Source organism: Meles meles, chromosome 4 (assembly GCF_922984935.1).
Source record: "Meles meles chromosome 4, mMelMel3.1 paternal haplotype, whole genome shotgun sequence".
Classification (NCBI taxonomy): Eukaryota; Metazoa; Chordata; class Mammalia; order Carnivora; family Mustelidae; genus Meles; species Meles meles.
The window spans coordinates 28,299,101-28,313,967 of record NC_060069.1 but is presented as its reverse complement, the minus strand read 5'-3'; the positions used below and the strand labels follow the sequence as shown (position 1 = coordinate 28,313,967).

The following is a 14,867-nucleotide window of genomic DNA, read 5'->3' as shown; positions in this document are numbered from 1 at the left end:
AGAAAGAACCTGATGTTGAGGCACACATATTTCTTCATTAGAGGATGAAATAAACTGTTACAATAACAAAATCAGAAAATATAGCTGTACATTTTAACTTTTATCAAAAATCAAGAATTTTAACTCATTTCTCTTTGTTTTAGGAACCCTAGTTTTCTAAAACATTTCAAAGATAATACATATAATGGCTAAGATCTCTGGCACTTCATTCTAATTCAAGCCCAGTCTTTTCTAATTAAACACATAAATAGTTTTACCACAGTTTCCTTAAAAAAAAAAAAAAAAAAGCTCTAGTTAAAAAATGAAATTTCCTCTTAAAATAATTTTGTTACTCCAAAATTACTGAAAATCTATTATTCAGAAATAAAACAATAAAGCCAACAGTTTATTTTTTAACCTAATTTTTTTTTAATATTTTATTTCTTTGACAGAGATCACAAGTAGGCAGAGAGGCAGGCAGAGAGAGAGGAGAAAGCAAGCGCCCCACTGAGCAGAGAGCCCGATGCGGGGCTTGATCTCAGGACCCTGGGATCATGACCTGAGCCGAAGGCAGAGGCTTTAACCCACTGAGCCACCCAGGCGCCCCTAACCTCATATTTTTTTTTAATATTTTATTTATTTTATTTGACAGAGAGAGAGAGGTCACAAGTAGGCAGAGAGGCAGGCAGAGAGAGAGGGAGAAACAGGCTCCTCACTGAGCAGAGAGCCTGATGCGGGGCTCGATCCCAAGACCCTGAGATCATGACCTGAGCCGAAGGCAGAGGCTTAAACCACTGAGCCACCCAGGCGCCCCTCATATTTTTAACTACAACCTAAGCCATGTCAGTTTAGCACCTATAATTATTGCAGACTATTACACAGGCTATCAAAAAACATGTGGTTGATCAAATAGAAATACACAAATTAATCTTTACCTCCAAATATGTAAAAATTGTCTAGGACCTATTTCCAGCCTCTTTTGGGTTGTAGAATAGGCTGCTACCTACCCCGATTAAAACAAACACCTCAGAGAAATGTCACCTTTCTCATCCCGTTTATTCCACGCATATATAAAACATACATCATGTAAGTTCATTGTCAAATACTCCTGAGATCACTACGGCAATGACCCCAAGGAGGGAACTACTCCTTGCTACTATATGCAAACATAAAGGTCAAAGCAACGGAAGGGATATTTGTCAGACTCAGAAGGGGCCCAACTCAGAAGCTCATGGAAGATCATCAAGAACACGTGCCTTCCTATGTAAGAAATACTACCAGGTGGGCCACCCAGACCTTGACCAAGATAAAACAACTAAAGAATAGCACATGAGGGATTGAAATTCACATCCTCTGTCTCCCAGCTCGTCTCTGAAATGCTAGCCCCAATTCTTAAAGTCAGTCAGTGTCATGAATACCTTTCCTTCCATACTGCCATACTCCTTTTTCAACAGTCACACCAGATCTTCCTATTGCTTTTGTGGTCCACCACATGTCTCTTACTCTCTAAATATTTCCCCTCTCTCCACCTAAGTACTGACAACTGTAACAAGGACAAAAATAACTAATTCGCATCTCTGTCACCATTGTTAAAGTTACGGAAATAATGTTCAGAAAGTAGGTTTGCTGTTTGGAAAACATGATCATGCTATCTTAGATAACTTTAGAGAAAACCTACTGAAAACTATCTTAAACTCCCAGCAGTCTGTGTCAGTTCATAGCTTCCTCTCCCAAAGTGCATCCCACAATGACAGAGGGTAAGGTGGGTCTGTGGGCAAATTGCTTTGAAAATGTTGCACACACTATCCCAAGTAGAGTAGTAATTATAAGCTTGGAAAAGTACTAAAAAAGACCAAAACTGCCTAACCTTGTTTAATCCAGTGTCTCAATGTATTTGATTAAAAAATGCTTTATTCTTAGAACACTTACAAATATCTCATGGCAAAGCCAATTTTCTATGCATAATGAACAAAAAATTTTATAATTTAGAACTAAAATTGGCTTCTAAGAAGTCTATATATCATATTAAAATGAAGTAAAATTTCTTTTTTTTTTAAAGATTTTATTTATTTGACAGAGATCGCAAGTAAGCAGAGAGGCAGGCAGAGAGAGAGGAGGAAGCAGGCTCCCCGCTGAGCAGAGAGCCCCATGTGGGGCTCGATCCCAGGATACTGAGATCATGACCTGAGCTGAAGGCAGAGGCTTAACCCACTGAGCCACCCAGGCGCCCCAAATGAAGTAAAATTTCTATACTGCTTTCTTCCCAATGCAGAAATTAGAGAAAAAAAAGAAAAGAGGTTAAAAGTCTGGTTTTTACCAGGCCCATAACAAATGGCCCATATTCAACAAGACACTTCATTAAGTTTGATACAGAAAAAAAACTCAGTTCAGTGAGGCAATAAGGACATCTCACTATATTTAAAACAAAAGAAATAGCACAGCAATGTAAATGTACTCAATATCACAGAACTATATGCTTAGTGGTTAAAGTGGTTAAGTTTTATGTTATGTGTGCTTTACCACAATTTTTTTTTCATCCAAAGAGAAATAGGACAAACAACGTTTTGGGGATTTTTTTTTTAAGATTTTATTTATTTATTGGGGCACCTGGGTGGCTCAGTGGTTTAAAGCCTCTGCCTTCGGCTCAGGTCATCATCCCAGGGTCCTGGGATCGAGCCCCACGTCGGGCTCTCTGCTCCGCAGGGAGCCTGCTTCCTCCTCTCTCTCTCTCTCTCTCTGCCTGCCTCTCTGCCTAGTTGTGATTTCTCTCTGTCAAATAAATAAAATATTTTTTAAAAAGATTTTATTTATTTATTTGCCAGAGAGCAACAGAGAGAGAGAGAGAGAGCACAAGCACAAGCAGGGGGACCAGGAAAGGGAGAAGGAGAAGCAGGCTCTCCACTGAGGAGGAACCCCGATGTGGGGCTCGAGGCCAGGACCCTGGGATCATGACCTGAGCTGAAGGCAGATGCTTAACAACTGAGCCACCCAGGTGCCTCAGACAAATCACTTTCTTGATAAGGTAATGCAACTTCGCTATTTTAACAAAGGGGGAGGGAAGGCAATAAAATCCTACCCACCTGAAAAAGTTTTAACCATCTCATAAACAACCCTGGAGTGAGGACAAATTTAAAATGAGAACTGGGGACTATCAATAAAACAGCAACATTGGAAACACTGTATGTCGTCAAAACTAGTGAGATACAGCTAACACTAGAGGGAGAAAACAGTTCACAGCCGGAAATGTCTTAGTGACTACACAAAGAAACCAAAGCAAATTAAGTTACAAAAACAACAATAAAAGGCTGACACACAGAACTAAAGTAAAAAATAATTCTCTCTTTCCTAAAAAATGAAGGGAGGGCAGTGTCTTAATTCATCTGTACTTTTCTTGTACCCAGCTAGGACATCATATAGGTCTCAGAAATGTTAGCTACAAAGAATGAGACCTACATCTGAGAGAGTTAACTTAAGCAAGAAATACATTAGCTAAATGTCTTCAAGAATTCAAAGAAACTTCAGTTTCCTTAATTCAGTTTTTTCAATCAAATGTATCATTCTCCTATTATAAGTCTTCTCACTGAGTAGACCTGCCATCTTCTAATATCAACTAATTCTCCTCAAATTTATTTACAGATATATTCTTAACATCCCAACAGGCGCACTTGAAGAGGTGACCGTAAAAGCTATACACAAGTGAAAGGAATAAAAATAGCTAAGAAACTCTTGAAAAAGATTATGTTGGGGTGCCTGGGTGGCTCAATTGATTGGGTGTCTGCCTTTGGCTCAGGTCATGATCCCAGGGTTCTGGGATCAAGTCCTGCATCAGGCCTCTTGCTCGCTCTTCCTGTCCCCAGTGCTCATGCTCTCTCTCATGCACTTGCTCTCTCTTAAATAAGTAAATAAAATCTTAAAGAAAAAAAAAAAGATTATGTTAGTAGGGAAAGGCTCCCCACTTAGAAATTATTAAATAATAGAAAATATTTGGATGGTATGGCACAGAGACAGATCATAGTCCAACAGAGCCCAGGAAGAGACATTGATGACACAGGGGACACTGCAGAGAAGTGGGGACAGGGTGACCTTCTCATTAAATAATGCTGGGAGAACAGATATCCATATTACTTTTAAAAATAAAACTGCCCATACATAGCACCGAACACACAAAATAATCACAAACAGATTAAAGTTCTAAACACAAAAAAGGGAAAATAAAGCTTTCAGAAGAAAATGGATGGGGCGCCTGGGTGGCTCAGTGGGTTAAGCTTCTGCCTTCGGCTCAGGTCATGATCTCAGGGTCCTGGGATCGGTCCTGGTCTCTCTGCTCAGCAGGGAGCCTGCTTCCCCCTCTCTCTCTGCCTGTCCCTCTGCCTACTTGTGATCTCTCTGCCAAATAAATAAATAAATAAATAAATAAATAAATAAATAAATCTTTTTAAAAAAAATAGAAGAAAACGGAATAGACCATCTTAATGATGAAGAAGAGAAGCATTTAAGACCCAAAAACCACAAATCATAATGAAGCAGATTGATAATTTTAGCTATATTAAAATGAGAAACTTCTGCTTATCAAAAGACACTATAAAGAAAATGAAAAGTGCAACCATAAATCACAAAATATCTGTAACACATAAAAACAGCAGAATATGCAACCACTCTGGAAAACAGCATGGAGGTTCCTCAAAATGTTGAAAATAGAACTACCCTATGACCCAGCAATTGCGCTATTGGGTATTTACCCTAAAGATACAAACGTAGTGATCCGCAGGGGCATGTGCACCCGAATGTTTATAGCAGCAATGTCTACGATAGCCAAACTATGGAAAGAACCTAGATGTCCATCAACAGATGAATGGATAAAGAAGATGTGGTATATATACAGGGTGGAATACTATGCAGCCATCAAAAGAAATGAAATCCTGCCATTTGTGACGACGTGGTTGGAACTAGAGGGGATCATGCTTAGTGAAATAAGTCAATCAGAGAAAGACAACTATCATATGATCTCCCTGATATGAGGAAGTGGAGATGCAACATGGGGGAGTTAGGGGGGTAGGAGAAGAATAAATGAAACAAGATGGGATTGGGAGGGAGACAAACCATAAGTGACTCTTAATCTCACAAAACAAACTGAGGGTTGCTGGGGGGAGCGGGGGTTGGGAGAGGGTAGTTGGGTTATGGACATTGGGGAGGGTATGTGCTATGGTGAGTGCTGTGAAGTGTGTAGACCTGGTGATTCACAGACCTGTACCCCTGGGGATAAAAATACATTATATGTTTATAACAAAATTAAAAAATTTAAAAAAAAACCAACAGCAGAATATCCGAACACCTAACTCCAGCGAGGAGAGTGCCATGATGTCTGCAATCTTTTCAAACAGTTCAGAAAATAAAGAAATGAGTAAATGACTAATAAACGCATATACACATGAATATATACACCTATACCACAACAAAGAAAGGAGAGCAAAATGTTAAAAACTATTGAAACTAAGTGATGGAAATAAAGGTCACCATTATAGTTTTCTTTCCTTTTCTAATATTTCAAACATTTTATAACAATAGGCTTGCAGTAAGGGAGGCAGTGTACAGAATTCCTGCAAAGCAATATAAAACCAAAAAGAAAAAGAAACATAAATTAAAAAGATGGTGATCCTATCAGTAATCACAAAAATGAATATTAAAACTATTATAAGAAAATATTTAATGTCCATGAAATTTGCAAAAATTTAGAATCTGACTATATCAAATGTTCGAGATATGGGTTAAGGGGTACTTCTATACCCTACCAGTAGGAGTATAACTAATATATACATGTGTCTATGTATACTGAAGCATGTATTCTAACAACATACTACGCAGTAGTATAAATGAACGACAGTTTTCACAATTAGCATGTATCAATCTCGACCTAACATTGGAGCAAAAGAATTAAGTCTCCATAGGACTTGGTGCCATTTATTTATATGAAGTTTAGACTTAAGAACCAGTCAATGAAATATCTAGCAATATAGGGGCACCTGGGTGGCTTCGTTGCTTAAGCATCCCACTCTTGATTTTGGCTCAGGTCACGATCTCAGGGTTGTGAGATCACCCCCCCGCTCCCCGCAATCTGCCCAATCTGGCTGGGCGAGGAGCCTGCTTAAGATTCTCTCTCTCCATCTCTTTCTGTCCCTCCCTCTGAAAGAAAGAAAGAAGACAAAAGAAGGAAGGAAGGAAGGAAGGAAGGGAAGGAAGAAATATCTAGCAATACAATCAAAGATGGAAACACGATAAAAAAAAAAAAAAAAAAAAACTTGGGGGGCGCCTGGGTGGCTCAGTGGGTTAAAGCCTCTGCCTTCAGGTCATGATCCTGGGGTCCTGGTATCGAGTCCCACATCAGGCTCTCTGCTCAGCAGGGAGCCTGCTTCCTCCTCTCTGCCTGCTTGTGACCTCTGTCAAATTAAAAAAAAAAAATCTTAAAAAAAAAAAACCTCAGAAATATTTATCATAAAGTCAGAATAGTGCCTACTCCTTAAAAGAAAAAGCAAGCTGCAATCCAAGAGGGACAGAGAAGAATTCTATAAGCCACCAGCCCTTTTTATTTCCTTCAAGAGTGGGTATATGGAAGTGTGCTTTTAGCCATACATACAAGCATACACAAAAATTTCACATGCTCTTTTGTTTATGACGTATATTTCACAAAAGAGAACCTACATTCAGAAATATCAGTAGGTGCTGGGAAAACAGTTTTCCTACCTGGAAAAAGTTTTTAATTGTTGAAGATAAGAGGCTTAAAAATTATTTACCCTCAACTATGGTTTAAAGACATTAGGCCTATTATGTTAAAGAACTGCTACAATTGAGTTATTTTTGTAAAGACAGAAACCTTTTTTTAGGGGGAATATAATCATCCCTTACTTTATCTTTTATAGAGACAAAGTTAAAGTTCAGGTTTCCCCCACTATCCAAAAGTACCGTGTTCCTGTGAAAACTTTCCTAAGCCCCAGTGGTGTAAAGTGAAGAGCAATTACATTAATTTAAATAGACAAGATTTTGAGTATTCCCAGACCCCAAAAATAACTTCTCTCAGGCTTCTCTGATATCTTAGGACACACCTTGTTAACGGATGAAGATAATACATCCAGACAAAGCCCAGACACTCAAAGACACCGCGGTTCAAAGCCATGGTGGCTTGATGCTGAGATGCTGAGTACAGCTCTGGGGAAAGAAGAAACATGGCAGGGCCACTCTCCCTGCTTTACGGGGCAGGGGGAGGCCTGCCTGTATAACAACTCGCTGCAAAACAAACCTGAATGCTATCTTTGCTTTTCATCTTTCTTTAATAGAAGCAGAAATCCTCTTCCCATTTCTTTCAATTAGAGAAAACGAGTGCTAATGTGGGTCTTTTGTAAAAGTGAAGCAGTGTATGGGGCGCCTGGTGGCTCAGTGGGTTAAGGCCTCTGCCTTCGGGTCATGATCCTGGGGTCCTGGAATTGAGCCCCGCATCGGGCTCTCTGCTCAGCAGGGAGCCTGCTTCCTCCTCTCTCTCTGCCTGCCTCTCTGCCTACTTGTGATCTCTATCTGTCAAATAAATAAATAAAATCTAAAAAAAAAAAAAAAAGTGAAGCAGTGTAACGTGAACTTTTGAAAAGCAAGGGGCACATATGCCAAGCACATATCTAACTGCTTTTCAGATAGACAATAAAATTTTCTTAAGTTATAGAGTCCTGGACTTCCCTCCCTCTTCATGAAAAATACACAAGACCTGTCATACATACCAAGACATTGAAAGGCACATGTGCTACTAAAATATAAAATGTCATTATAATTATTAATTATTTAATAACAATATATACGGATATCAGACATTATTCTTCGTATTACATGTACAGTGATAAACACAGCAGGGGATGGGGAGAAGATATTCAATAAAGGATACAACCCCATGGACTAGAACTAATCATCTTTTACTACACATTAATCTAACTTTTAAAAATTAAAATACAAAGTTGTTAAAATTTCTTTACACTTTTAAGGAAGTTTCTAGAAGACTCCTTTCTCCCTTGAGTTCCCCAATTTTGTTCACATTTATACACTCGACATATTCCACTTTATACTTTTATCTTTATCTCCCGCAATAGATGGGATCAGTGTGTAAAGAGAATATTCACCTTCTTCATTTGTGTGCCCCCAAGTGTGCTTAGCTTGAGGCCTTGAATGATAAACTGAAACATATCTTGGGACTACAGATAAACAGGACTTAACTCTCATATTATTGACCAAGTATGACTTACTGGCTATATTCATATCCCTAACGACAGTTGACAACACATCCAACCCTATGGACTAGGAAGTGTTCACTTCTGGACCACTAGGGGGCAAACCTCGCAGAGCTCTTCGACACTTGCAACATCATTCCACTTCCATACAACGCAGCAAGTAATGAACTCAAAAGGAAGATGTTTATTGTGACATATTTTTTTCATTCCTTAAGGAATGTTTTTCGCCTATGGCTTTGCCTTGGTGAAGCCATGTCAAATGGTTTAAAATGGTTTAAATGGTTTAAAGCCAACAGAAATTGCAAACCTTTTGGGTCAGCTACCAAACCCTTTGCACAACAACACACAGGAGCTACATATACTGGTCGGTTGGATGGACAGCTGGCTGATTTTTCAGCCACTAACAACAGCATGAGAAGGACAGTGAATAAATTGGGGGGAAAAATCACGAAATAAATACTATTTAATATTTAAAAATCCATGGGTACCAGTGGAAGCTTCCTGTTTCTGAACTGCAAAATGGCAACCTGACAAGATAATCAGGGGGCTTTTGAGGCTCACAGATAAGTCCCTGCATACCTCTTGCTTACTAAACTGGTGTCTCAATAAGCTTAAAAGCAGGGGAGGACTGAGAACATGTTAGTAAAAATCTACTTACGTTGTTTGTGCTTGTTATCATCTTTTAAAAGGCAAGACATTGTCAAAAGTGAAGGAGAAAGCTAGCTGGTTTTTACACGTGCGCTGCTGTAGGTCATTTGCTCACGGCGGCGTGTTGGGATTATTGAAATTCAGGAGCAATACTGGGCTGACAAGTTCCTGCACCGCTGCAGGCTACAATCCACAAGCAGTGCCTGAAGGGTTATTACAATGGCAGGTGTCTACAGAGGACAACAAAGGAGCCTTACCCCTTCCCGAAGGCACCTCATTAGCACTGTGTACGCGGCCAAGGGAACAGTCCAACACTCTCTAGGGTTCTTTTTTTTTTCTTCCTAAAATGAAGCAGAAGGAAAGGCAGTGAAGCTAAAAGCACAAAATATATTAATCCGTTCAAGAAAAAGATCATTTCAAATACACAAACTATCTAAAACTTAATACTCTACGTAAAGGAATGATTATCTGACAATTCTGACCTCGGTAGGGGGTCTTTTACCACTTTGTACATACAAGGGATTTCTCTTTCTCATCAGAGTGTACGTGGTGATGTTCATCAGACCCCTTCATCAGGAGCCAGACGAAAAGAAGTGAGAAATGACAATATGATCCAGCTGGTAGAGAAACTACTCTATTGGTAACCGTAGCTGATAATACAGGTATTCCCACCTAAAAGGTATTACATTATCTGAAATGATTGGAAAGCACAGAATACACAGCTCTGAGGAATATTCAGGATAATTCCTAAGTAAAAGATTATGTTACCTAGTAAGACAATGGGCTAAACAAAAATAAGTGATGGGATTAGCAGGTCCACAGGTTTTTGGTGGGGGTTTTTTGAAGATTTTATTTACTTATTTGACAGAGAGAGAGAGAACACAGGTAGGCAGAGAGACAGGCAGAGATAGGGGGAAGCAGGCTCCCTGCTGAGCAGAGAGCCTGACGCAGGGCTCGATCCCAGGACCCTGAGATCATGACCTGAGCCGAAGGCAGAGGCTTAATCCACTGAGCCACCCAGGCGCCCCAGGTCCACAGGTTTTAATGATATCAGCAATGTTTCTCTCAGAAGAACCAAATTAGAGTAATAACCCCTAAAACCCTCTTACAATGTATCAAATAACTTCAAAATATAAATCAGGGACCACACAGAAAAGTGGGGAAATTAATCTCTTTAAAGGAAAAGAAATTAGTTACTATTTAGAGAAAATATTTACTAAAATAGTTACTATTTAGAGAAAATATTTCTTTAAGATTATCCAAATTTTAGAACTGGTACCTTCCTGATCCAAATGTTTCTTACACTTATGATGAGAATTATGACTGATTAAAACCATATCCTTATCTAATCACAGAATTACACACAGTCAGGATACCTAGGTGGCACAGTCAGTGATGCATCTGCCTTCAGCTCAGGTCATGATGGTCCTGGGATTGAGCCCCGCATCAGGATCCCTGCTCAGTGGGGAGTCTGCTTCTCCCTCTGCTCCCCCATGCTCTCGTGCGCATGCACACTCTCACAAATAAATAAATGTTTTTTTTTTAAAAAAAAAACCCTACACAGTCATAATCTAGACATTATCATCCCAAGCTGCTGCTCCAGCTTAAAAATCACTAATTCAGCACCCAATTTAACTTCAAAACACAACGTTCCCCCTTTCTAGCTCCGTTATTCAAAACAGCTACCACAATCTTTCTGGAATCTATCACCTACCCTACATCCCGGCCACTTAGATGCCCTGGTCTATCATCCAGTCGCTCCTCCAAAAGCCTGAACACCTCCCTCTCTGACATCCCCTTTTCCCTTCCCTGGGAACCCAACCCTGGAGGGAGCCAGTGGCTTGTCTTCTCCAGGCCCACATTTAGGCAGCTGGGCTCATAGAGGGCAGATCCCGGAACACAGAGAGTCCATGAATGACTTACAGTCACCAAGCCCAGGGACCTTCAGTATCACTCTGGCCTCCCAATCCTCTCTGACCAATTCCCTCTTCAAAAGGAAGGCTTCACACCTAGAATCCTCCCACCACTCCACCTAGGGACCTTCAGTATCACTCTGGCCTCCCAATCCTCTCTGACCAATTCCCTCTTCAAAAGGAAGGCTTCACACCTAGAATCCTCCCACCACTCCACCTACATTCCTCCTCCTCAGAGATCATGGAGATCATGAGAAAAGAGCTCCCACCGTCCCTATACCTGAAGCCATCCGTTACTTACACCCAGTGGTTATACCAGGAGAGGCTCCTCCACCCCCGCCAGGTGGGCTCGAATCCCATTCACATCCTGCCTCCTCCAGGGTCATCAGGTTATGGACTATCCCATACCACTCCTAAATTTTCAAAGTCCTGTCCATCGGGTCCTTTCCATCTCTGCTAGAATAGGCTAACTGTCCCTGTCTTCCAAACAGGACCCCCTGCAGCCCCCTGCACTCCTGCCAACTTTTCATAACCATTCTGGCTTCACATTGCCTTTCCCAGCTTCCTCACCTCCTGCTAAAACCTCAGCACACTCCAGGAGGCCTTCTGACTTCCTCGCTCAAAGTAAACAACTACCCAAAATAGCTCTTGCTGAGTTTCCGGTGACTTCCATGTCACTCAGTCCAGCAGGTTCCTTTCAGTCCTCTTTCATGGACCACAGACTACATCAGTGCTGTAGACTTTCTCTTCCCTGAAACACCCTCTTCTCACTCCTAAGTTTTTGCTCCTACTTTGCTTACTCACATTTAGTTTCAGAATCTTTTCTTATCATTCTCCAATCTATTCTCCATCTTAAGAAAGATTCATCTTGGGAAAACTGGACAGCGATATGTAGAAGAATGAAACTCGACCATTCTCTTACACCGTACACAAAGATAAACTCGAAATGGATAAAAGACCTCAATGTGAGACAGGAATCTATCAGAATCCTAGAGGAGAACATAGGCAGTAACTTCTTCGATATCAGCCACAGCAACTTCTTTCAAGATATGTCTCCAAAGTCCAAGGAAACAAAAGCAAAAATGAACTTTTGGGACTTCATCAAGATCAAAAGCTTCTGCACAGCAAAGGAAACAGTCAACAAAACAAAGAGGCAACCCACGGAATGGGAGAAGATATTTGTAAATGACAGTACAGACAAAAGGTTGATATCCAGGATCTACAAAGAACTTCTCAAACTCAACACACACAAAACAGATAATCATATCAAAAAATGGGCAGAAGATATGAATAGACACTTCTCCAACGAAGACATACAAATGGCTATCAGACACATGAAAAAATGTTCATCATCACTAGCCATCAGGGAGATTCAAATTAAAACAACATTGAGATACCACCTAACACCAGTTAGAATGGCCAAAATTAGCAAGACAGGAAACAACGTGTGCTGGAGAGGATGTGGAGAAAGGGGAACCCTCTTACACTGTTGGTGGGAATGCAAGTTAGTGCAGCCACTTTGGAGAACAGTGTGGAGATTCCTGAAGAAATTAAAAATAGAGCTTCCCTATGACCCTGCAATTGCACTGCTGGGTATTTACCCCAAAGATACAGATGTAGTGAAAGGAAGGGCCATTTGTACCCCAATGTTTATTGCAGCAATGGCTACGGTCGCCAAACTGTGGAAAGAACCAAGATGCCCTTCAACGGATGAATGGATAAGGAAGATGTGGTCCATATACACAATGGAGTATTATGCCTCCATCAGAAAGGACGAATACCCAACTTTTGTAGCAACATGGACAGGACTGGAAGAGATTATGCTGAGCGAAATAAGTCAAGCAGAGAGAGTCAAGTATCATATGGTCTCACTTATTTGTGGAGCATAACAAATAACATGGAGGACATGGGGAGATGGAGAGGAGAGGGAGTTGAGGGAAACTGGAAGGGGAGATGAACCATGAGAGACTATGGACTCTGAAAAACAACCAGAGGGTTATGAAGGGGCGGTGGGGGGGGGGGGGGGAGGTTGAGGAACCAGGTGGTGGGTAATAGGGAGGGCACATACTGCATGGAGCACTGGGTGTGATGCGAAAACAATGAACACTGTTATGCTGTAAATAAGCAAATAAAAATAAATAAATTTAAAAAAAAAAAAAGATTCATCTTTTTGGCATTTAAACTAAATGATGTCGATTCCCTTCTTTAAAGCCTTCATGACTTCCCCCTTGCTCACAGGGTCAAGACACATCCAACTCAGGCAAGGAGTCCTTCCTGAACATGCCCTAGCAGGTCTCTCCAGCCCTGCCTCCTTGCTCACTTCCCTCCTGTCCCCCTGGTCTTGGTGCAAGTTATGCATTATAAAAGCACCTGCAGGGGCACCTGGGTGGCCCAGAAGGTAAGGCCTCTGCCTTTGGCTTGGGTCATGGTCTCAGGGTCCTGGGATCGAGCCCTGCATTGGGCTCCCTGCTCAGTGGGGAGCCTGCTTCCCCCTCTTTCTCTGCACGCCTCTCTGCCTACATGTGATCTCTGTCTGTCAAATAAATAAATTAAAATAAAATAAAAAAACAAAAGCACCTGCGAAGTGCCAGGAATTCTTCTAAACATGAGCCACACAGCTATGAGCAAGACAAATTTTTGCTTTAATAATGCTTAGTGGGGAAAGAAGAGGAGGAGGAGGAAGGGAAAGGAGGAAAAGAAAGAGGCAGGTGGGTGAGGAGGAGGAACCAACAAGACAAGTACGTCAAGATGGTAAGGACTACCATAAAGAAAACCAGAGCAGGGTAAGAAGATAGAGGAAGACCACAGACAGGGTCTATCTCATATTGCACAGAGGGGAAAAGGCTCTCTGAAGGGATCTGAACAAAGAAAACTCAAACCTCTAGGCGGGGGAGGGTGTGAAATCCCTGCAAGCAGGAGGAACAGTAAGTGCAATGGTGTTGAGGCAGGAATGTGGCATGCCAGGTTCAAAGAGCTGTGAGGAGGTCAATTCCATTTATAAGATTCTAGAAAATACAAACTGGTCTATAGGACGGAAACCAAATCAGTGGTTGCCTGGGAGGGCTTACAAAGGGTGTGGAGAAACTGAGAGGTGATGGGTATGTTCATTATCTGAACTGCGGTGATGGTTTCACAGGTGTATACATATATCAAAATTGATCAAACTGTAATCTTTAAGCATGTGCAGTTGACGGCATGCCAATTATATCTCAATTAAGCTGGAGGGGGAGATAATAACTTTAAGATTTTATTTATTTATTTGACAGACAGAGATCACAAGTAGACAGAGAGGCAGGCAAAGAGAGAGAGAGGAGGAAACAGGTTCCCCACTGAGCAGAGAGTCTGATGCAGGGCTCGATCCCAGGACCCTGAGATCATGACCCGAGCTGAAGGGAGAGGCTTTAAGCACTGAATCACCCAGGCGCTCCAAGATAACAACTTTAAAAAAGGAACAACAGCGAAAAGAATTAAAGTAGACTCTCATCCCTGATCAGATGGCAGACTAGGTATCTGAACACTCTTCTGATAAAAGCAACACCTTGTATTCTGACATCCTTACAATGCATCAGAGATGTTGACAGGAAAACAAAGAATCAAACTAAACCTTAGATAACCACAAGTGTGAGAGTTCAACCGAGCACTGAAAGTTTGCTTTGACTCTGAGAGCCTGCAGAACTTGGTCAGTCTGAGCTTTGATGCCAAGGCCCTGGGGACTCAAGCTGAAGATAAAGTAAAACTGCTTTTCACCAAACTTGGCACCCATGAGAATGTTCCGGGACAAGAAGAGGATGACAGGGAGGGAGGAGGGAGCCCTAAGCACTGATTAAGAAATATATTCATTAATTGAGAAATAACTCCAGTGTATGTATTTCCATATGCTATTCTCCAGTGTATGTATTTCCATATGCTATTCTTAAAAGTATACAGCTATTGGGACGCCTGGGTGGCTCATTCAGTTAAGCATCTGCCTTTGGCTCAGGTCATGATCTCATGGCTGTGGGATGGAGTCCCACATCAGGAGGCTCCACACTCAGGTAGAGTCCGCTTGTCCCTCTCCCTTTGCTTC

At 41.2% G+C, this 14,867-nt stretch overlaps 1 protein-coding gene across 2 annotated transcripts in view; it reads right to left on the bottom strand.

Moving 5' to 3' along the window:
- Positions 1–14,867, bottom strand: part of ULK4 (unc-51 like kinase 4) — a 684,359-nt gene that overhangs the window by 579,330 nt on the left and 90,162 nt on the right. For both annotated transcript variants that reach the window (XM_046001316.1, XM_046001317.1), the window contains exon 19: positions 9,146–9,229. In XM_046001316.1, coding sequence (XP_045857272.1) covers positions 9,146–9,229 — 84 coding nt within the window. The remainder of the gene's footprint in view (positions 1–9,145; positions 9,230–14,867) is intronic.